The sequence below is a fragment of the Hyperolius riggenbachi genome, chromosome 10, assembly GCF_040937935.1.
Source record: "Hyperolius riggenbachi isolate aHypRig1 chromosome 10, aHypRig1.pri, whole genome shotgun sequence".
Taxonomy (NCBI): domain Eukaryota; kingdom Metazoa; phylum Chordata; class Amphibia; order Anura; family Hyperoliidae; genus Hyperolius; species Hyperolius riggenbachi.
The window spans coordinates 254,516,347-254,540,284 of record NC_090655.1 but is presented as its reverse complement, the minus strand read 5'-3'; the positions used below and the strand labels follow the sequence as shown (position 1 = coordinate 254,540,284).

The window sequence follows — 23,938 nt, the reverse complement described above, 5'->3', positions numbered from 1 at the left end:
GATTTACTTATTTAGTTTACCTGTCCTGTTATTTTTAGTGTTCACTGTCAGATTTAGGAGAAATGTGACATGAAAAAAGAAAATAATATTTCTGCTGGTTTCCATCTTTACTGTTTCCCTGTGATCTAAAAAGTGACGTCACTTATGTTTTTTTTTCTTTCTTTCTTTTTTTTTTTTTAACCAGCTCAGTGTTCATTTTCCTTCCCTACTGCCACAGCTCACTGTCTCTCCCACAGCAAGCATCACCTAGACAACAGGCTTACATGGCTAAGCAACTAGTTAGACAGCCACATAGTACAAAGTACAGAGGAGCAAAAGTACAGGGTACGGGGACCCCAGATCCACAGGCAGCCAGCCCGGAACTTGATGTTATTATGCTGTACAACAATAATTCAGTGCATATAAGAACACTGGTGCGTATAGTATTCATACTGCAGAATTCACAGTAGCAAAGCAGCAGATGGACTTTTGTGAGTTGTACTACAGGAACTCAGTAGCACACAACACAGTAGTGCATACAGCATATAGCATCCGAAAGTCAAACTCACAGTGGCAAAGAAACATATAGATCTGGCTGAGGTTAAGCTGAAATAAATACAGCCGATAGCAGTCAGTTATATCCACAGCTATAGCAGCCACAATAGCACCAAGTCAAGGGCCACTGGTGATGGGAGGGGTTAGGCACCAGCTAATCAGCCAAACAGCAACACAACAGCTTATCAGTAGAGATGAATCTGCTTTTCAGTCTAGCCACTTATCAGCAACTAGGCAGCAGGGCAGATAATGAGGCAGACAATAGAGCCATATACAGTTCACACAAATGAAGTTTGATATTGTCAGTAATATGTCAGTGACTTATCTGTATCTGTAGCTCTGTTGCCAAAATCGTTTTCTGCCTGGATCTCCTACCATGACTTCAGTACAGTAGGGACGTCAAACCTGCTCACCAGCTGTTTACTGTGGTTAATCGATCGTAGCTGTAGGTAGTTGCAGCTGAAGCTCCCTCTGGCGATGCTGTTCTGCTCACTCTCATCCTGTACACCTGCCCAACTGCCAGAGACCACCCTGAGTGCACTGTGTACACAAGCTCCACACCACTGCAGGCCTCTGTCAGTCTCCACACTGACCTGCAATGCACTTCTGTCTCTCATCTGCTGTCCCGGCTGCCTCTCAGCACTCCAGCCCTTACTGCAGCCTCACCCACACACAGCCCTCAGTATAGCACTGCATCTACTACCGGCGTAGTACTACCAACCTGACAGTCTCCCCCCAGCCCTACATTGCTGAGCCGTGCTGCGGTTCTAACCCCCCTCTGGGAACCAGAAGCAGCAACACACACAGATGTTCAACTCCTCCTCAGCACAGCACAGAGATGCCATTTTAGGAGTGGCACAACAGGCAGGAGAACTGCTTTATGAGAACTCCTGGGTATCTCCTGACTTCACAGCAGAGACTCAACAAGCGAGGAGATGCTTTGTACAAGCCAAGCTTACAGAGAGGAATATTGCCTATTCCATGATGTCCTCTGCATGTCTGACAATCCAGGATGGCAAATCCACTAGACTCATTACTGCTCCGGAGGAGGTAATGGCCTGACATGAGTGGCTGCCAGCAGCTGGATGTGACATTCTCTGCAGGAACATGCAAGTCTGTTCACACTACAGCTCATCCTTTGCTTATGGGGCTGTGACCGCAGTTATTACCCAATGCATGCTGAACACTGGCCCTTATTCAATACACTTTCCTCCTGAGTTTTCTCCTAGGTGATAGTTTCACACCTTATCAGTAAAATGCATTATAAGCCACCAGCAAGGGAAACATAATTTGGAGAGAACTTTTCCACCTACTTTTAGGTACTTTTATAATTGCAGAGTCCTGAAAAGTTATAAAACAAAATATGAAGAAATATCTCCTAAGAGAAAACAAAAAAGTGAATTGAATGAGGGCCGCTGTTGTTACGGCTGTGCTGAGCAGCAGAACAAGAGACCACAAATTGCAGCAGCAACTCAGATGGAAACCAGGAATGTGAATAAGCTAAACATGTATTGTCCATTAGTGGTAATATATAGCAATGAGCAATGGCAAATCCCCACAGTGACCTCAGGAGTGCTATGATTTGTTCCGGCAGCATTTCCCTTGGTGCTCCGGCCTCTAGAATCAGATGCACTGTTGATAACATAATGTGTGTTTTTGTGGCCCCCGGATTACTGCTGCTATATTGCTCCATAGGCATACCTCCCAACATTTGGAGCCAGGAAAGAGGGACACTTAAACCCGCCCCTGCCACGCCTGTAGCCACGCCCCCAAATTTACATGCATCGCGTGCCCACCTCCCTCCCCTATACAGATCCCTGGCGTATAGTGACCCATCTTTGATTATAAACAGAGGTAGCTTTAGAGATTTACTTTAAATACTTATTTGAAAACTTTGTAGAGGCCTGTCACAAAATCAGCTAAAAAAATAAATAATAAATAAAATAACGGTCTGCTCCTAAATAGCTGCACGTACAGTCTAGCACCTCAAAGTCCATACACACTATAAAATATTCCTCAACAGATTCAATCACGGTGATCGGATCTGCCGAAGATCAATGCCCTAAAATGCCAGCCCATCGTAATTTCAATCCAATTCTGGCCTAAATAGTCATTACAGATTGGTCAAGATGTTTTTTTTTTTTTGTGGTTGAAAAGGCAGAGAAAGTGGAATGCACCCAAGGGACGTAGAAATAGTAAAGGGCCCTGTCCCCCTGCTAATACTGCTCTCCTTGGTGCTTGCAGAGAATTAGCACAGTGTAACAATCCGACACACACCTCTTGGGCTGCGCTGCTTCCTGCGTGCTTCCGTCATCTCCAGGTGCTCGTACTCTGTGACCCAGTAGCATGTATAAATTGGCATAGCACCTCCAGGTCACACAGTACAGGCACCGGGAAAATATGGAAGCACACAGGAAGGAGCGCCTGGCTGGACAGGTGAGTGTCGGAGCACTCCGCTGTGCTAATACTGTACTCTGCAGGGGCCCTGGGGAGAGCAGCATTAACAAGAGGGATGCCTGGGAGAGTGGTAGTACTATTTCATGCTGAAATCCATAAAGAAAATGATGTGCAATGTGTGGCAGTGATAGATCCCTCTCTGATCAGATGTCGATCAGAGAGGGATCAATCTTTTGAGCACATTGGGAGTAAGTCTGCTAGTGTATAGCAGGCTTTAGATGGACGCTGGCTGTCTGACTGGGAGAGGGTTGCTCTGTGGGTTTGGAACATGCACATGGGAAATAAGGAAGCACATAGGAAACAAAATGCACATAGGAAGCTATTCCTTACTTCACCATTTGTTGCTGTAGGTATAGTGTGTGGCATGTGGATGGCTGCTGTGAGTGGAGTGCTGCTGAGCCTGTGTGCCAGCGTGTCTCCCCATGCCTTACCTTCCAGCACAGTCCTTGCAGCCAGTGAGTGTCCCTCTCCCCATACCTTCCAGCACGGTCCCTGCAGCCAGTGAGTGTCCCTCTCCCCATACCTTCCAGCACGGTCCCTGCAGCCAGTGAGTGTCCCTCTCCCCATACCTTCCAGCAAGGTCCCTGCAGCCAGTGAGTGTCCCTCTCCCCATACCTTCCAGCAAGGTCCCTGCAGCCAGTGAGTGTCCCTCTCCCCATACCTACCAGCAAGGTCCCTGCAGCCAGTGAGTGTCCCTCTCCCCATACCTTCCAGCAAGGTCCCTGCAGCCAGTGAGTGTCCCTCTCCCCATACCTTCCAGCAAGGTCCCTGCAGCCAGTGAGTGTCCCTCTCCCCATACCTTCCAGCAAGGTCCCTGCAGCCAGTGAGTGTCCCTCTCCCCATACCTTCCAGCAAGGTCCCTGAAGCCAGTGAGTGTCCCTCTCCCCATACCTTCCAGCACGGTCCCTGCAGCCAGTGAGTGTCCCTCTCCCCATACCTTCCAGCAAGGTCCCTGCAGCCAGTGAGTGTCCCTCTCCCCATACCTTCCAGCAAGGTCCCTGCAGCCAGTGAGTGTCCCTCTCCCCATACCTTCCAGCAAGGTCCCTGCAGCCAGTGAGTGTCCCTCTCCCCATACCTTCCAGCAAGGTCCCTGCAGCCAGTGAGTGTCCCTCTCCCCATACCTTCCAGCAAGGTCCCTGCAGCCAGTGAGTGTCCCTCTCCCCATACCTTCCAGCAAGGTCCCTGCAGCCAGTGAGTGTCCCTCTCCCCATGCCTTACCTTCCAGCAAGGTCCCTGCAGCCAGTGAGTGTCCCTCTCCCCATACCTTCCAGCAAGGTCCCTGCAGCCAGTGAGTGTCCCTCTCCCCATACCTACCAGCAAGGTCCCTGCAGCCAGTGAGTGTCCCTCTCCCCATACCTTCCAGCAAGGTCCCTGCAGCCAGTGAGTGTCCCTCTCCCCATACCTTCCAGCACGGTCCCTGCAGCCAGTGAGTGTCCCTCTCCCCATACCTTCCAGCAAGGTCCCTGCAGCCAGTGAGTGTCCCTCTCCCCATACCTTCCAGCAAGGTCCCTGCAGCCAGTGAGTGTCCCTCTCCCCATACCTTCCAGCAAGGTCCCTGCAGCCAGTGAGTGTCCCTCTCCCCATACCTTCCAGCAAGGTCCCTGCAGCCAGTGAGTGTCCCTCTCCCCATACCCTCCAGCAAGGTCCCTGCAGCCAGTGAGTGTCCCTCTCCCCATACCTTCCAGCAAGGTCCCTGCAGCCAGTGAGTGTCCCTCTCCCCATACCTACCAGCAAGGTCCCTGCAGCCAGTGAGTGTCCCTCTCCCCATACCTTCCAGCAAGGTCCCTGCAGCCAGTGAGTGTCCCTCTCCCCATACCTTCCAGCAAGGTCCCTGCAGCCAGTGAGTGTCCCTCTCCCCATACCTTCCAGCAAGGTCCCTGCAGCCAGTGAGTGTCCCTCTCCCCATACCTTCCAGCACGGTCCCTGCAGCCAGTGAGTGTCCCTCTCCCCATACCTTCCAGCAAGGTCCCTGCAGCCAGTGAGTGTCCATCTCCCCATACCTTCCAGCAAGGTCCCTGCAGCCAGTGAGTGTCCCTCTCCCCATACCTTCCAGCAAGGTCCCTGCAGCCAGTGAGTGTCCCTCTCCCCATACCTTCCAGCAAGGTCCCTGCAGCCAGTGAGTGTCCCTCTCCCCATACCTACCAGCAAGGTCCCTGCAGCCAGTGAGTGTCCCTCTCCCCATACCTTCCAGCAAGGTCCCTGCAGCCAGTGAGTGTCCCTCTCCCCATACCTTCCAGCACGGTCCCTGCAGCCAGTGAGTGTCCCTCTCCCCATACCTTCCAGCAAGGTCCCTGCAGCCAGTGAGTGTCCCTCTCCCCATACCTTCCAGCACGGTCCCTGCAGCCAGTGAGTGTCCCTCTCCCCATACCTTCCAGCACGGTCCCTGCAGCCAGTGAGTGTCCCTCTCCCCATACCTTCCAGCAAGGTCCCTGCAGCCAGTGAGTGTCCCTCTCCCCATACCTACCAGCAAGGTCCCTGCAGCCAGTGAGTGTCCCTCTCCCCATACCTACCAGCACGGTCCCTGCAGCCAGTGAGTGTCCCTCTCCCCATACCTACCAGCACGGTCCCTGCAGCCAGTGAGTGTCCCTCTCCCCATACCTTCCAGCAAGGTCCCTGCAGCCAGTGAGTGTCCCTCTCCCCATACCTTCCAGCACGGTCCCTGCAGCCAGTGAGTGTCCCTCTCCCCATACCTTCCAGCAAGGTCCCTGCAGCCAGTGAGTGTCCCTCTCCCCATACCTTCCAGCAAGGTCCCTGCAGCCAGTGAGTGTCCCTCTCCCCATACCTTCCAGCACGGTCCCTGCAGCCAGTGAGTGTCCCTTTCCCCATACCTTCCAACACGGTCCCTGCAGCCAGTGAGTGTCCCTCTCCCCATACCTTCCAGCAAGGTCCCTGCAGCCAGTGAGTGTCCCTCTCCCCATACCTACCAGCAAGGTCCCTGCAGCCAGTGAGTGTCCCTCTCCCCATACCTTCCAGCAAGGTCCCTGCAGCCAGTGGGTGTCCCTCTCCCCATACCTTCCAGCAAGGTCCCTGCAGCCAGTGAGTGTCCCTCTCCCCATACCTTCCAGCAAGGTCCCTGCAGCCAGTGAGTGTCCCTCTCCCCATACCTTCCAGCACGGTCCCTGCAGCCAGTGAGTGTCCCTCTCCCCATACCTTCCAGCACGGTCCCTGCAGCCAGTGAGTGTCCCTCTCCCCATACCTTCCAGCACGGTCCCTGCAGCCAGTGAGTGTCCCTCTCCCCATACCTTCCAGCAAGGTCCCTGCAGCCAGTGAGTGTCCCTCTCCCCATACCTTCCAGCACGGTCCCTGCAGCCAGTGAGTGTCCCTCTCCCCATACCTTCCAGCACGGTCCCTGCAGCCAGTGAGTGTCCCTCTCCCCATACCTTCCAGCACGGTCCCTGCAGCCAGTGAGTGTCCCTCTCCCCATACCTTCCAGCAAGGTCCCTGCAGCCAGTGAGTGTCCCTCTCCCCATACCTTCCAGCAAGGTCCCTGCAGCCAGTGAGTGTCCCTCTCCCCATACCTTCCAGCACGGTCCCTGCAGCCAGTGAGTGTCCCTCTCCCCATACCTTCCAGCACGGTCCCTGCAGCCAGTGAGTGTCCCTCTCCCCATACCTTCCAGCACGGTCCCTGCAGCCAGTGAGTGTCCCTCTCCCCATACCTTCCAGCAAGGTCCCTGCAGCCAGTGAGTGTCCCTCTCCCCATACCTTCCAGCACGGTCCCTGCAGCCAGTGAGTGTCCCTTTCCCCATACCTTCCAACACGGTCCCTGCAGCCAGTGAGTGTCCCTCTCCCCATACCTTCCAGCAAGGTCCCTGCAGCCAGTGAGTGTCCCTCTCCCCATACCTTCCAGCAAGGTCCCTGCAGCCAGTGAGTGTCCCTCTCCCCATACCTTCCAGCACGGTCCCTGCAGCCAGTGAGTGTCCCTCTCCCCATACCTACCAGCACGGTCCCTGCAGCCAGTGAGTGTCCCTCTCCCCATACCTTCCAGCACGGTCCCTGCAGCCAGTGAGTGTCCCTCTCCCCATACCTTCCAGCACGGTCCCTGCAGCCAGTGAGTGTCCCTCTCCCCATACCTTCCAGCAAGGTCCCTGCAGCCAGTGAGTGTCCCTCTCCCCATACCTTCCAGCAAGGTCCCTGCAGCCAGTGAGTGTCCCTCTCCCCATACCTTCCAGCAAGGTCCCTGCAGCCAGTGAGTGTCCCTCTCCCCATACCTTCCAGCAAGGTCCCTGCAGCCAGTGAGTGTCCCTCTCCCCATACCTTCCAGCAAGGTCCCTGCAGCCAGTGAGTGTCCCTCTCCCCATACCTTCCAGCAAGGTCCCTGCAGCCAGTGAGTGTCCCTCTCCCCATACCTACCAGCAAGGTCCCTGCAGCCAGTGAGTGTCCCTCTCCCCATACCTTCCAGCAAGGTCCCTGCAGCCAGTGAGTGTCCCTCTCCCCATACCTTCCAGCACGGTCCCTGCAGCCAGTGAGTGTCCCTCTCCCCATACCTTACAGCAAGGTCCCTGCAGCCAGTGAGTGTCCCTCTCCCCATACCTTCCAGCACGGTCCCTGCAGCCAGTGAGTTTCCCTCTCCCTACACCTTCCAGCATGGTCCCTGCAGCAAGTGAGTGTCCCTCTCCCCATACCTTCCAGCAAGGTCCCTGCAGCCAGTGAGTGTCCCTCTCCCTACACCTTCCAGCAAGGTCCCTGCAGCCAGTGAGTGTCCCTTTCCCCATACCTTCCAGCAAGGTCCCTGCAGCCAGTGAGTGTCCCTCTCCCCATACCTTCCAGCATGGTCCCTGCAGCCAGTGAGTGTCCCTCTCCCCATACCTTCCAGCAAGGTCCCTGCAGCCAGTGAGTGTCCCTCTCCCCATACCTACCAGCAAGGTCCCTGCAGCCAGTGAGTGTCCCTCTCCCCATACCTTCCAGCAAGGTCCCTGCAGCCAGTAAGTGTCCCTCTCCCTATACCTTCCAGCAAGGTCCCTGCAGCCAGTGAGTGTCCCTCTCCCCATACCTTCCAGCAAGGTCCCTGCAGCCAGTGAGTGTCCCTCTCCCCATACCTTCCAGCAAGGTCCCTGCAGCCAGTGAGTGTCCCTCTCCCCATACCTTCCAGCAAGGTCCCTGCAGCCAGTGAGTGTCCCTCCCCTCCATCGGGAGATTGTGCAGAGAGTTTAGAGGAGAGGGGGAAGGCAGGTCAGAGGGCACACTGCATGACAGTGAGGCAGAGGACCCCGCATGTCACAGAAGTGTTTAAAAGCAGACACACAGTGACAGGAGATGTGTGGAGAAACAGACAGCCAGACACCGCAGGTCTGTAAGGGAACAGGAGAGCAGAGCAATCACCCGGGCTTTGTAGCTGACGTCATCATTGCTCTGTGTAGGAAGTCCCGCAGTGACTGCTCTGCTCTCTCTAATTACTCTGCGGCTCTCCATCCTGACTTCTCAGCCCGGGACTGAGGCAGGCTATCGCGGGAGGGGGGATCAAGCCTCCCACAGTGGGAGAATCCCGACCAAATCGGTGCGGTTGGGGAGTATGTTGACTTGTCTTGGGTGTAGGGTTGCCAGGTGTCCGGTTTTAGACCGGACAGTCCGGTTTTTGGCCGCTGTGTCCTGTCCAAAAAGGCATGTTAAACCGGACAATTAAGATGTCCGGTTTTATGCCTTTTGCCACTTGCCGCCAGTAACTCCGAAACATCCGTTCATCAGCCGTTTCGGAGTCACAGAGATCATTCTGCCCGATTAGCAATAGGGATTCGGGAAGCACTACTGTGGATATGGCACCGCCCCCTGTTTGTCATCACATCACAATACTGAGATCCGCCTCCAACATACATGGCGGCCTGTACGGCTCCGAAGTTGCGACATGGTGATGTACGACATGCCGCGCTAACTTGTGTGTGCATGCGCAGTGTCTGTAGTGAGGCTGTCTCCTGATGGTGGGAGCGGGGTTTTCCTGCAGTTTGTAATTGGCCAGCACTAACCCAGGTAGGAAGATAGTGAGAGATGGGGACACAAAGCTCGGGGGGTGTTGTATAGAAGCAGCACGCTGTCACACATCATGCTTGTCAAACCTTATGTTACTGCTGTCTCTCAACACGATTACAGCAATTGAAATACAGTTTGATTATGAAGTCAGTGTAGCCCGTTTTGGGTAACAGGCCCGCCACCCGTCCGCCAGCGCTGCACGACCGCTGATTCGCTGCCTGGCTGTCAGTCAAAGGCACAGCCAGCCAGCTTACGCGGCGTAAGTTACGCCAGCTTAAATACCGCCCCCGAGCCCGCGTTACCCGGCGTTGCTACGTGTAATGCTTGTGCATTTACTGGTGAAAAGCGGTCTCTTATTATGTGCATTTACTGGTGAAAAGTGGTCTCTTATGTGCATGTACTGGTGAGGACAGTTAGTTACATGGCTATGTACTCTGTAATGTGCTGCAGAAGATGTCAGTGCGATATAAATACTGTAAAAAACATTTTTTAAAAAGCCCATTGCTTAGCCCCACTCTACATAAAAGTGCGCTTCTGACTCCACCCCTAACTCCACCCCCTGTCCGGTTTTCTCCATCAGCCGACCTGGCAACCCTACTTGGGTGCCATACAATCTGAAATGGGTTTGTCAGCAAGCAGCAGCCATCCAGTTTGTAGCTTACCCCGCTGTTACTCACAAAGGTTGACTCTTTCACCCCATGCTTTATCTATGCACATTCTGAGCGGGAGGACCTGTCTGAAGGCCAGGAGAGCTCCAAAGAATCCTGATTACCATCATAGGCCTGTGCTGCTAGAATGGGGGGAGGTATATAATATTTTGTGTGCATATACAAGTGTGTGTAGAGGGGGGGGGGTCGGGGGCGGCAGCTTTTGACAGTTGGCCTAGGGCACTAAAATATACAATTCCGGCCCTGAGTGTAAGTGTACAGTACTTTTATATTCTGAGTGCAGGAGAGTCCCCAACCAGAGGCTGCAGTTAGCCTATTTACCACAAGATGGCGATCTCCCCTCTCCCAGGTGGAACGCATAGAAAGGATGAAATTAAACCAAAGATAGGAAATGATGTTACAAAGACAGGAAGTGATGTCACAGCAGAGGCGAAGTCGCAGGAAAAGGAGAGGAGTTATTTCTGGAAGAGGTAATTGTGTGATTTTTGTTATATATTGAGCAGAGCAGAGGTCGGGCTGGACATACTTTGTTACAGAGGAGGTCATAGTACACCTGTCACTATCCTGATCACCCCCTTGCAGTAATTGCCGTACAAGAGACTTTTATATAACTTCTGTAACGTGTGGTCCCCCTACATGTGCCATAGATTATGGTTGGCATCTTGGTGCTGGTCTACTTTAGGGGTCTAGCAGGAAACCTCATATGGAAATTCTGCTAACGTGATTGGGTGGATGGCATCTTCTCAAACTGCTAGATTTCAGATAGACTGTAGTAAACACACTATTCGGCCATTCACAACGCTTCCTGCTGTAGATGGTGCTGTAATTAGAGAACTGTTCCCTAATGAGGTTTCCTGCTGGGTCTCCTAAATTAGGCTAGCGCTGCCCGTTCCCCCTGTGTCCCCAGCATTGCCATTATCCTCCAGTATGTAATGTCCCCTAACCATAGTAATTATTACTATTTAGTGTTTTGTGTAGCACCAACATCATCCACAGCTCTGTACAGAGTATATTGTCTTGTCCCTCAGAGGTGCTCACTATCTAATCCCTACCATAGTCATACGTCTATGTATGTATCATATAGTGTATGTGTAGTAGTCTAGAGCCAATATAGGGGGAAGCCAATTAACTTATCTATATGTTTTTTTTACACGTGGGAGGAAACTGGAGTGCCCAGAGGAAACCCACACAGACACGGGGAGAACATACAAATTATTTGCGGATATTGCCCTGGCTAAGATTAGAACTGGGGACCCATCACTGCAAGGCAATAGTGCTAACCACTACGCCACTACACTGCCCACAGTAATGCCATTACTTCCCCAGTATAGCCCTGTGCCCCCCCTGCATTGCCATTATTCTCCAATATGTATTGTCCCCCATCCATCCATTTATTTACCTGTATAGCCATGTCCACCCCCAGAATTTCTTCCTCCTCCTCCATAATACTAGGTAGGATTTACATTGCTTTATAGCTAGCTGTCACAGTGTGCTCCAGTCCTCTGCTCCCATTAGCCTCTTTTGTCCTCATATCCTCATCCATCTACCACTACCAGCACTGCTGTAACAGTGGGAGGTGGATGTGAGGAGAGAAGGCCAGCTGGAGAGAGAGGAGGCAGAGGGAGGACATGACTGCAGCACACTGTGAGTATAGTGCACAGATGGCTATAAACCAACTTATTATGCTTTGCTGCGATACTCTGCATGGCCCTACCACCCACAACTGGCAGCAATGGAGATTGCTGGGAGGAGAGGGGGATCCTGTACTGTATTGGTAGTTTCACCACTGACAACTGTACAGCCTAGATTATCCTTTCCTTATTATTTATCAAAAGGTAGCAGTATTCTTTATGGATTACCTGACCACATCACTGAGGATGGATGAGGACCAGAGTCCCATGACTGAGAGGATATTCAACCTCACCCTGGAGATCATCTATCTGCTGACTGGAGAGGTGAGGAGGATCCTAGATGTCTTTTATCTCTATTAATAAAACACACAGCCAGTTCTGGTCCAAGGCAGGGAAGGCATTAGCCGCAAGGTGCACCCATGACCCCTCCCTTCGAGAGGCACCCTTGCCTGGCTGGTATAGAGTCTAGAGTAGAGCTCATTGTGTTGCTCCTCATCCCACTGGGAGCTCCGCAATGTCACAGGCTTGCAAAAGCTTCTCTCTCCCTTTTTTGGCATCTCTCATTAGTTTAATCACTAGAGGGAGACGAGGAGATGTTGTGAGCCCGACACCGCTGAGTTCCTGGTGCAGTGATGTAAGTAGACAGCACTAGAGGCTCTGCTCACAACTCTGCATGCAGGGAGGGGCTGCTCAGTTTAAGGGGATATCTAAATTAGGAAGGGGGGTACCATATACTGGGCACAGTTTAGGGGGCACTGAAAAGCTGGGGCACTCTATGGAGACACTGGTAAGCTGGAAGACACCATGGGAATGCTGGGACACAATTTAGGGAACAGTGGGAAGCTGGGACACACTATAAGGCGGCTGGGAAGCTTGGGTGCACTTTGGGGACACTGGGAAGCTGGGAAACACTGTGGGAACACTGGGATGCTGGGGCACACTATGAGGGGCACTGGGAAGCTGGGGCACATTATGAGGGACACTGGGAAGCTGGGGCATACAATGAGGGGCATTGGGAAGCTGGGGCATACAATGAGGGGCACTGGGAAGCTGGGGCATACTATGAGGGGCACTGGGAAGCTGGGACACACTATGAGGGGCACTGGGAAGCTGGGGCATACAATGAGGGGCACTGGGAAGCTGGGGCATACTATGAGGGGCACTGGGAAGCTGGGGTGCACTATAAGGGGCACTGGGAAGCTGGGGCACACTATGAGGGGCAATGGGAAGCTGGGACACACTATGAGGGGCACTAGGAAGCTGGGACACACTATGAGGGGCACTGTGAAGCTGGGACACACTATGGGGGGCACTGGGAAGCTGGGGTGCACTATGAGGGGACACTGGGAAGCTGGGGCACACTATGGGGACACTGGGAAGCTGGGGCACACTATGAGGGGCACTGGGAAGCTGGGACACACTATGAGGGGCACTGGGAAGCTGGGACACACTATGAGGGGCACTGGGAAGCTGGGGCACACTATGAGGGGCACTGGGAAGCTGGGGCACACTATGAGGGGCACTGGGAAGCTGGGACACACTATGAGGACACTGGGAAGCTGGGGCACGCTATGAGGGGACACTGAGAAGCTGGGGCACATTATGAGGACACTGGTAAGCTGGAAGACACCATGGGAATGCTGGGACACACTTTAGGGAACAGTGGGAAGCTGGGACACACTATAAGGCGGCTGGGAAGCTTGGATGCACTATGGCAGTGATCTGCAAACTTGGCTCTCCAGCTGTTAAGGAACTACAAGTCCCACAATGCATTTGCCTTTATGAATCATGACTGTGGCTGTCAGACTCCCGCAGTGCATTGTGGAACTTGTAGTTCCTTAACAGCTGGAGAGCCAAGTTTGCAGATCACTGCACTATGGGGAAACCCGGAAGCTATGGGGACACTGGGAAGCTGGGACACACTAAGAGGGGCACTGGGAAGCTGGGGCATACTATGAGGGGCACTGGGAAGCTGGGACACACTATGAGGGGCAATGGGAAGCTGGGGCACTGGGAAGCTGGGACACACTATGAGGGGCACTGGGAAGCTGGGGCATACTATGAGGGGCACTGGGAAGCTGGGACACACTATGAGGGGCACTGGGAAGCTGGGGCACAGTATGAGGGGCACTGGGAAGTTGGGGCACTGGGAAGCTGGGACACACTATGAGGGGCACTGGGAAGCTGGGGCATACTATGAGGGGCACTGGGAAGCTGGGACACACTATGAGGGGCAATGGGAAGCTGGGGCACTGGGAAGCTGGGACACACTATGAGGGGCACTGGGAAGCTGGGGCATACTATGAGGGGCACTGGGAAGCTGGGACACACTATGAGGGGCAATGGGAAGCTGGGGCACAGTATGAGGGGCACTGGGAAGTTGGGGCACACTATCAGGGGACACTGGGAAGCTGGGGCACACAATGAGGGACACTGGGAAGCTGGGGCACACTATGGGGACACTGGGAAGCTGGGACACACTATGAGGGGCACTGGGAAGCTGGGGCACACTATGAAGGGCACTGGAAAGCTGGGGCACACTATGAGGACACTGGGAAGCTGGGGCACACTATGAGGGGCACTGGGAAACTGGGGCACACTATGGGGACACTGGGAAGCTGGGACACACTATGAGGGGCACTGGGAAGCTGGGGCACACTATGGGGACACTGGGAAGCTGGGACACACTATGAGGGGACACTGGGAAGCTGGGGCACACTATGGGGGGCATTGGGAAGCTGGGGCACACTATGAGGGGCACTGGGAAGCTGGCACACACTATGGGGGGCACTGGGGAGCTGGGGCACACTATGAGGGGCACTGGGAAGCTGGGACACACTATGATGGACACTGGGAAGCGGGGGCACACTATGGGGACACTGGGAAGCTGGGGCATACTATGAGGGGCACTGGGAAGCTGGGGCACATTATGAGGACACTGGGAAGCTGGGACACACTATGAGGGGTACTGGGAAGCTGGGGAACACCATGGGGGTACTGGGAAGCTGGGGCACACTATGAGGGGCACTGGGAAGCTGGGGCACACTATGAGGGGCACTGGGAAGCTGGGGCACACTATGAGGGGCACTGGAAAGCTGGGGCACACTATGAGGGGCACTGGGAAGCTGGGGCACACTATGAGGGGCACTGGGAAGCTGGGGCACACTATGAGGGGCACTGGGAAGCTGGGGCACTGGAAAGCTGGGACACACTATGAGGACACTGGGAAGCTGGGACACACTATGAGGGGCACTGGGAAGCTGGGACACACTATGAGGGGCACTGGGAAGCTGGGGCACACTATGGGGACACTGGGAAGCTGGGGGGGGCACTGGGAAGCTGGGGCACCACTATGGGGACACTGGGAAGCTGGGGCACACTATGATGGGCACTGGGAAGCTGGGGCACATTATGAGGACACTGGGAAGATGGGACACACTATGAGGGGCACTGAGAAGCTGGGGTGCACTATGAGGGGCACTGGGAAGGTGGGGTGCACTATGAGGGGCACTGGGAAGGTGGGGCACATTATGGGGACACTGGGAAGCTGGGGCACACTATGAGGGGCACTGGGAAGCTGGGACACACTATGAGGGGCACTGGGAAGCTGGGGCGCACTATGAGGGGCACTGGGAAGCTGGGGCACACTATGGGGACACTGGGAAGCTGGGGCACACTATGAGGGGCACTGGGAAGCTGGGGCACTGGGAAGCTGGGGCACATTATGAGGACACTGGGAAGATGGGACACACTATGAGGGGACACTGGGAAGCTGGGGCACACTATGGGGGGCACTGGGAAGATGGGACACACTATGAGGGGCACTGGGAAGCTGGGGTGCACTATGGGGGGCACTGGAAGGTGGGACATACTGTGAGGGCATGGTGAAGCTGGGTTGCACTATGGTAATACTGGGAAGTTAAGACCCACTATGGGGACGCTTGGACAAAGTTAAGGGGACACTGGGAAGCTCAGATACACTATGGGGGACACTAGAATGCTGGGACACACTATTAGGAGGCTGGGGCACAGTATGGGGACACTAGAATGCTGCTGGGTTGCATTTCCTGGAAAGGGGGGGGGGTATTCATCTCCAACGTGTAATTGCTCTCTGATATACAGGAAAAGCCCCCCCCCCCTTGCTGCTGCTTCCATCAGCTGATCTGATTATCTAACTTGGGTAGGGGGCTGCCTAACACTGGGGGCACATCTGGCTAGTTAAACTGAAGTGGGGCCCTGCCATATGCTGGGGGCTTCATCTGGCTAACTTGAGGAGGGGGGGCTACCTGTTACTGGCAGCTGATCAGCCTATCTAACTTGGGGAGAGGGGGGGGGGTGCCAAATACTGGGGCTGATCTGGTAATCCAAATACAAAAATGCTTTATTGGCAGGACCAAATACACTTAGCATGCCCAAAGCAAAATGATAGCATTAGCATGGGAGGGGTGTTGTGAGATTAAGGGAAGGGTATAGGGGGTTGGGGTATACAATCCATAAGTGTGTGGAGAATATCAGGGACAGTATAGGGGGCTGGGAAATACAGTCCAAAGGGGTGAGGAAGGGAATAGGGGGCAGTGTAAGGGATATACAGTTTGTGGGGTGCCATGTTCCTCTCAGTTGGTGGCAGGTAGCTGCATATTGGGCCACTATTTGCATGGTTGTTTCCTCTTCCCTAGTTGGATGTAGATTTTCCTCTCCTCATCATAGGAGGTGAAATCCAGGATGTGGGCGGAGAGTCTCTGGGAGTGGGCAGTCCTCACAGGTACATATTTGCTGCAGTGTAGCAGGAAGTAGTCCTCATCCTCCAGGGCCCCCTGGTCACATTGCCTGCACAGCCTCTCCTCCCGGGGCTTCCATGTCTGTCTGTGCCGCCCTGTCTCTATCTCCAGACTGTTTGCACTCAGATGGTACAGGCTCAGGGTCTGTCTGTGTTTGGGGTGGTGTAGCCTCTCCAGATACAGGGCCATTTTGTACTCCCTCTGCAGTGATTGGTAGACAGTGAGTTTCTGGGAGTTCTTTATGTCACTCCTCCATTCCTCCAGATATCTCACTTTGTAGCTTTCTATAGTCACTTTTATTTGGGCTTTTGTCAAGCTGTGTTGGTGGTCCTGGCTGGGCTGATGCTTTGCTTCAGAGTGCATGGTATGTCCTTGGCCCCCTGGCTCAGCAAGGCTTTATTGTGTAAGTTCCAGGGCTGCTGCTCTGTATGTGCGCCCAGTATGAGAGCGCCCTCTGCTGGATTGTCAGCCACAGTGGGAATCTGCCCGGCAGGCTGAGTTCGAAGTGCTGCAATGGACTTGGAGAATATTCTTGCAGAACTGTAGATGAAATCCTTCTGTTGGGCTGGAGTCCCATTTTGATTGGTCAGGGTAGGTGACTGGGCGCATACCTCACTACCATAGAGCAGGATTGGGGTGATAATACTGTAGAATATTTTTACTGTAAATTCTCACGGGTGGTTTCAGGTGGTACAGTTGCCTTCTGATGGCATAAAAGGCTCTGCAGGCTTTTTCTTTCAGGGCCTTTTACTGCTGGCCTAAAGCTCCCTGATTAGTTAATCTCCAGCCCCAGCAGGAACTTCACCTCATAGTCGTGCAGGAGGAGGCCTGGTGCTGGGGAGGACTCCAGGGCTACAGCCAGTTGGTTGATGTATACAGTAGAATTCTAACATACAGTAGATTCTACTGTATGTGAAAGAGCATTGCTCTCAGACTGCAGCCCTGCCTGCCTCCTCGCCGCTGCTTGAAGAACGCGATTCTCTTCCCGTCCACTTTCACACTGCATTGGCTCCCGGTATATGAACTCTTATTCCGCTCTCTAGGAGTGTTAGGAAAAGGCCCGGTGCCACACAGAGTCTAATGCCTTATATTTATATATATTAGCAGCATATAATTTCCCGCATGACCTGCTGACATGGGTCCTGATGAGGCTGTGCAGTGTGTAGATGTGGTCGGTGGTTTGGCATGTTCCTGGCTCGGGTTTTGCTGAGTACATCGGACTCTGTGAGGAAGGAGAGGATCCTTTTATTAGTGATGCTCTTAAAGAAGACCTGAACTCTTGTACAGGACAGAAGGAAAACATAGAGAAATGCACCCTGTATGTATTTAGAGAGTTCAGCCTGTCTAATTCCCCCTCATCTGGGACTAATCACCACTGTAATTTCATCTCTGCAGCTGTGTCAGCTCCGGAATCTCCTCTACCATGGGGGTGTTGCTAATTTGTAAACACAGGATGTTTACCCTATTGGCTTGATTCACAAAAGAGTGCTAACTGTTAGCACGGCCGTTTTCGCGTGAATTTTCACATTGCGCGCGGTCTTGAATTTTCGCGTGAAGCGATAACGGTTTTGCGCGCAAACGTGAATTTTTGCGCAAAAACGATATTGATTTCGCAGGAAAATTCGCGTTTGCGTGCGAAAACTTTGTTTCACGTGAAAATTCGCGATCGTGCGCAATGCGAAAATTCATGCGAAAACGGCCGTGCTAACAGTTAGCACTCTTTTGTGAATCAAGCCCTATGTCTGCTTCCATGAAAGCAGGAAGTAGACACACTACAGATTTGTTGCAGTATTTGTGTCCGTTGTAACAAAGAAAGTTTTTTTTCTTTAGAGGTTATTATACTGTTGCATATCTTTTAGAGCGGAGAGGAAGTTCTGAGCTCAGGTCCGCTTTAAACACTTTCCCCAGTGTGCTCCTGATACAGACTCCTCTGTAGTTAATCCAAATGCCCCCAAAAGGCAAGAAAAAACTGCGCTCCACAGCACTTCAGATAGGATTTATATATATATATAGCACAAAACGTCACCAGTTTATATAGGGGATCCGCAAACTTTTGCTTGAGTACACACTCTTCTGTTAAAATCCAGCCAGATAAAAGAAGTTGCGATCACAATCCTGATCTCAGCATGAGTATAGGATTTCCCTGCAAAGAATTCAAATATAGTGCAATATTGTTTTCAATGAACCACCCCGTGATTCACTCCACACAACTGTGCAAGGGATAACCTCCACCACAGAACAGAGGAACAGGGGGGTATTTTCCACCCCCTTGTGAGTCTCACTCACCAGAAGCTTTCTTGTTATTTCAGCATATAAGCCCTCCAATCTGGGCAACAACCATATAGGACCTTTAGGTATAAAAGAGCGGGACTCGCTTAGTGTAAAAAACCTTCCACATTTATTGCTAAAACCTTGTATAAAATATGCGTACCAGATAGAAGTTCTCACAAGCGTTTGTCTATGGTGCCAGCACCGCCGCGGTCGGATCTCCGCTGCACTCCACAGTCCCCGCTGGATCACTTCCTCATTCCGTCCCTCGTGACTCCTTAGCTCCGCCCTACGCGTTTCGTCATTTGACTCATCAGGGGCATGGAGTCACGCTAGTTTGGGACACTATTTGAATACCTCCTTGTACCCGCCCACCTCAATTCCCTTACAAACCGGCCCCGCCCCCCTCATGCATATGCACGTATCCCATTACTACCTACAGCTTTACAGCAAAAATCCCCGCCATGGTGCTGACACTTACATCTAAACCACTAAACAAACCCTCCCACATGTGCCTCCCTCATCCCACCCATCCCTCAACTTCCTTTAATTTACATCAACCTTAGATACGTAATAGTCCCCCATACCCCAGTCGTTTACAGTGCCATCATTAAGTATCCAAACCCGTATTGTGACAATCACTACATAAATCACTAACCCCCATTATTGGTTTTTCATGACCATGTGTAAACATTGTTAGCATTTCAGTTCTTAATCACCATATATAACCAAGCCTCCATACTGTGCAAAAATACATTCCCCAAGGTCCACCTCTCCTCCTTCACAGCTATTTTCCGTATATGTGCGGTACACCCTATTCACTTACTCCTTCAAGACTATTTTCCGCATGTATACGGAACATCATATTCAATTCCTGATCCTACAGCACCATCTAGTGACTTATAGTGGAAGAGATGAAAATATACTCACACCACTCCTATTTCTTATCCAACACCCCCACCTAGTGTTTTTTCCAAGTAATTGCACATACCCATCCCTGTTTCCTCTGTTCTGTGGTGGAGGTTATCCCTTGCACAGTTGTGTGGAGTGAATCACGGGGTGCTTCATTGAAAACAATATTGCACTATATTTGAATTCTTTGCAGGGAAATCCTATACTCATGCTGAGATCAGGATTGTTATCGCAACTTCTTTTATCTGGCTCCTCTGTAGTTAGCCGGATCATATCGGTTCCCATTCTTGTGGATGGGTGTTATGAGGCCCTCGCTCCAGGCCTGGGGAAAGGAGCTGCACTCAGAATGAGGCTGAATAGTCCTGTGAGTGCCTCATGTATGTCTGGGGGGGGGGGGGGGGGCTGTATTTCATCATCTCTGGCAGGATGCCATCAGTACCGCTGGCCTTCTTACATTTATCAGCTTATTTCCTGCACTGTGATTGGTGTATCCAGAGGGTTCTGGAAGTCCTTGATTGTCTCCTCCATGTCCTTCAGTTTTGTGGCTGTTTATTTCTGTTCCAGGGTTTGGGCAATTTTCTGGGGTGTCTTTGTAGATGTGCCTGAAGTAGTGGAGCCAGATGTGGCCATTTTGGATATGGGCTTTTCTTGGGCTTTTTGCTGATATGGTTCCAGGTCTCCCAGAATGAGTTGTCCTGGAGGGAGTCCTCCAGCTGTTGGAGTTTGTGGGAGATGTGGCTCAGTTTTTTTCATCTGAGGGTGTCTTTGTATTGCCTCCTTAGATGGTCATGGTCTTCCTTAGGTCTCGGTTGTTGGGGTCTCTGTGCTTTTGGTTACAGGCTGCCCTTAGAGAATTATGTAGAGCCTTACATTCACTGTCAAAACAATTTTGTGACTGTTTATTGGTGGGTCTCTTGATGTTGGACTGCTTGAGGCCAGCTAGTGCTGCCATAGTATATAAGATGTTACTGAAGTCCTTCACTGCATGGCTGACACCTTGTTGGTTTGGTTCATATGAGTTGGTATGAAAGATGTCAGCAGTTCTTGGATTTTGGCTGTGTTGGTCATGTTGGTGTATTCTGTGGCAGACTGTTTGATCCATTTGAAGGACAGTGGCAGCTTGTAGAGACCGGTCTGGCCAGGCTGCTGTGTGGTTGGCTTATCAGTGGATTTCAGGTACAGCAGTATTTGGTTGTGGTCTGACAGGTGTGTTTCAGAGGTGACTGAGAGCATTGATGTTTATGCAGTCCGTGTCTAGGATGGCATAGTCTACCACACTGCTGCCCACGTGGGAGTTCATAGTAAATCTCCCAAGAGAGTCACCCCTGGCTCGCCCATTCATGAAGTAAAGGCTGAGGCTTCAGCACAGGTTCAAAAGGGTTTTCCCACTTTAGTTTACTGTCTTGTCATAGCTATTTATTGGCGTGTACATTCATTCCTGGTAATAGCTCTCTCCTCCAAGTGTGTATGTGTTTCCATCAGAGGTCAGGTAGTCCTTCTCTGTGCCTGTTCTAGCATTGAGGTCCCCATAGATGAGCACCCTGTCCTGAGACTGGAAGTGGCTGGCTAGCTAAACTGGGGATGGGGGCTACCTAATACTTGGCGCTGATCTGGCTATCTAACATTGGGAAGAAGGCTTCTTAATACTGGGGGCTTATCTGGCTTTCTAAACTGGGCAGGGAGCTACTTAATACTGGGAGTCTGATCTGGCTATCTATACTGGAGATGGGGGCTACCTAATAGTGCGGACATATTTGGCTAGCTAAACTTGGGTGGGGGCTACCTAATACTGGGGGGCTGATCTGGCTATCTAAACTGGGGTGGGGGGTTACCCAATACTGGGGGGCACATATGGCTATGTAACTTGGGGAGGGTGCTGCCTAATAGTGGGGGCATTTATAGCTATCTAACTTGGGGGGGGGGGTGCGACAGCCTAACACCAAAAGCACATGTGGCTAGTTTAACTGGGGAGGGGGCTACCATATACTGGGGGCCGATCTGGCTTTCTAACTTTGGGAGGGGCCTACGTAATACTGGGAGACATTTGGCTAGCTAATCTGAGGAGGGGGCTGCGATATACTGGGGAGGTAATCTGGCTGTCTAACTTGGGTAGGGGCACCGCCTAATACTGGGGGCTTCTCTGGCTATCTAGAGTAGTAGGGATGTCTCAGCACCCTAAAGGAAAAGACACAGGAGACAAAAAAACAGGAGCCCAATAGTGCAATATGTTTTTATATACGAGATACCAACAGGTAAGGTAAATGTACTACTCACAAAGGCGGGTTGCAGGGGGGCAACCAACCACAGGAAGCAGGTGCAGAGAACAAACCCGCCTCCACTCGGGGTGGTCTAGCTGGACCTGGGTGCGGTCGCTCTCCTTGGTAAAAGTGACAAATTAGTGAGGAAGTGTATACTGCCAACCAAGGAAGGGAAGCTGTGACAAAGAGTGCTGTAGTGAGAGATAGGAGTCCTACCAGGAGAGGGGAAAGAAGTCTACATACGCTGCCCCCGCTGATCTCTCCTGGTAGGACTCCTATCTCTCTCACTGGTGTCACTACAGCACTCTTTGTTACAGCTTTCCTTCCTTGGTTGGCAGGAAACTTCCTCACTTCCTGTTGCTTCTGTCATGTTGGGCAGCTGTGTGGTTTGTTTCCTTTCCCTCTACAGCGGGGTGCTCTGTTCCTTACACTTATTTATTTTTCTGTTTTTTTTTCTTTTTTAGTGCACAGTGTTTTTTCCTATTGATCTGCTCACTATGTATGTATGTATGTATGTATCTATATCCTACATGCAAAAATGTCTGAGGAGATTCGAATGAAACTTGGCACACACCTAGTACATTACCGAGAATAACGTATAGGATACTTTTTATCCCCATAACCAAAAAGTGGGTGCAGACAAATACAAATTTCACTGGGAAAATGTAAAAATGTTTCTGTACCGTGTTAGCCAAACAATATATGTAGGTAGAAAAAAACAAAGTCTTGTAAAAGTAATACCTTTTAATGGCTAACCGATTAAAGTTAAATAATGCAAGCTTTCTGGGATCTAGTCCCCTTCTTCAGGCATATTTCCAGATGTTAGCTGTAGTAAAACACTGATGCAGGTAAATAGCAAACACGAAGATGGCAGTTGTGCTGGTTGCTGTTTAGCAGTCAGATGTCAGGTGATCAGTAGGCTGGAGCCAGTGAGCTCATGCAAGCAAACATGAAATCTAGCAGGTTTCTGAAGATCATGAAGCCAAGTCAATCATGTTACATAAGGAGTCATGAATCCCGTTCCACAATTTAACCCTTCTGTTAATGTCTTGAACATTTTCATAAATTTGTACTCAGAAATCTTTCTTGCTTATTCATTTTTGAAGTTACCCTTAAAGGATACTCGAACTGACATGTGACATGATGAGATAGAGATGTGTATGTACAGTGCCTAGCACACAAATAACTATGCTGTGTTCCTTTTTTTCTTTCTCTGCCTGAAAGAGTTAAATATCAGGTATGTAAGTGGCTGACTCAGTCCTGACTCAGACAGGAAGTGACTACAGTGTGACCTTCACTGATAAGATTTTCCCCTTTTTATCTCTTTCTTACTCTCAGAAGCCATTTTCTGCTAGGAAAGTGTTTTATTGTTGGAATTTCTTATCAGTGAGGGTCACACTGTAGTCACTTCCTGTCTGAGTCAGCAATTTACATGCCTGATATTTAACGCTTTCAGACAGAGAAAGAAAAAAAGGAATACAGCATAGTTATGTGTGCTAGGCACTGTACATACACATGTCTATCTCAACATGTCACATGTCAGTTCGGGTATCCTTTAAGAATAAGTACTTTGAGATCTTGCATGCTGTGTCCTGGTTCACAGAAGTGTTGACCCACTGGTGTGTCCATTTTACTCTCATTAATTTTAAAGCGGTGATGGTTCATTCTTGTGCGCAGTTTTTGTCCTGTTTCTCCTATATAGATTCCTCTTGAGGGGCATTTCATGCAGCGTATCATGTATACAACATTGGATGACTCACAGGAAAATTGGTCTGATATTTGATGATATTTCTGTGAGTTTGGTATTTGTATTTGGCTTGTGCACAAGATAGAAGGGCAGGTCTCACACCTTGCGTTATTGCAGGGTAATGTGCCTGGAGTTTCTGGTGTAGATAATGCACTTCTGATAATCATTTGTCTCAAACTGGGAGTTTGTCTGAAAGCAAGCATTGGTAAATCAGGAAAAACTTCTTTCAGGCTTTGTCTTTGTGAAGTATCGGTTGCAGGGCTTTCGATGTCTTCCATAGTGTCTTTAATCTTGGGTTGTAGGTGACCACTATTGGGACTCTGTTGTTTTCAGTCTTTGGTGTGTACTTCAATAGTTCCTCTCTAGATTTTAAAGTTGCTCTGTGTATTTGATTATCAACGATTCGTGGATGATATCCCTGATCTATGAATATATTACGTGGCGACATAAGTTGTCTGTCTCTGTCCTCTGAATTAGTACATATTTGGTTATACCTCAGAGCCTGGCTGTAAACAATAGATTTTTTTTTTGTGTTCTGGGTGGAAACTATTCCACTTGAAGTAAATATGCCGGTCAGTTGGTTTACGGTAGATGGATGTTTGTAAAAATCTATCTTGTACATAAATTGTGGTATCCAGGAAACTAACATGGGAAGATGAAAAGTTGAGAGTTAACTTTATGTTATTGTGGTATTCTGAGAAGTTTTTGTGGAATTTGATTACCC

At 51.1% G+C, this 23,938-nt stretch overlaps 1 protein-coding gene across 1 annotated transcript in view; it reads left to right on the top strand.

The window, feature by feature from the left end:
* LOC137537107 (oocyte zinc finger protein XlCOF7.1-like) overlaps window positions 1-23,938 on the top strand; it is a 101,799-nt gene that overhangs the window by 58,798 nt on the left and 19,063 nt on the right. The window contains exon 8 of the mRNA XM_068259245.1: window positions 1,448-1,584. Coding sequence (XP_068115346.1) covers window positions 1,448-1,584 — 137 coding nt within the window. The remainder of the gene's footprint in view (window positions 1-1,447; window positions 1,585-23,938) is intronic.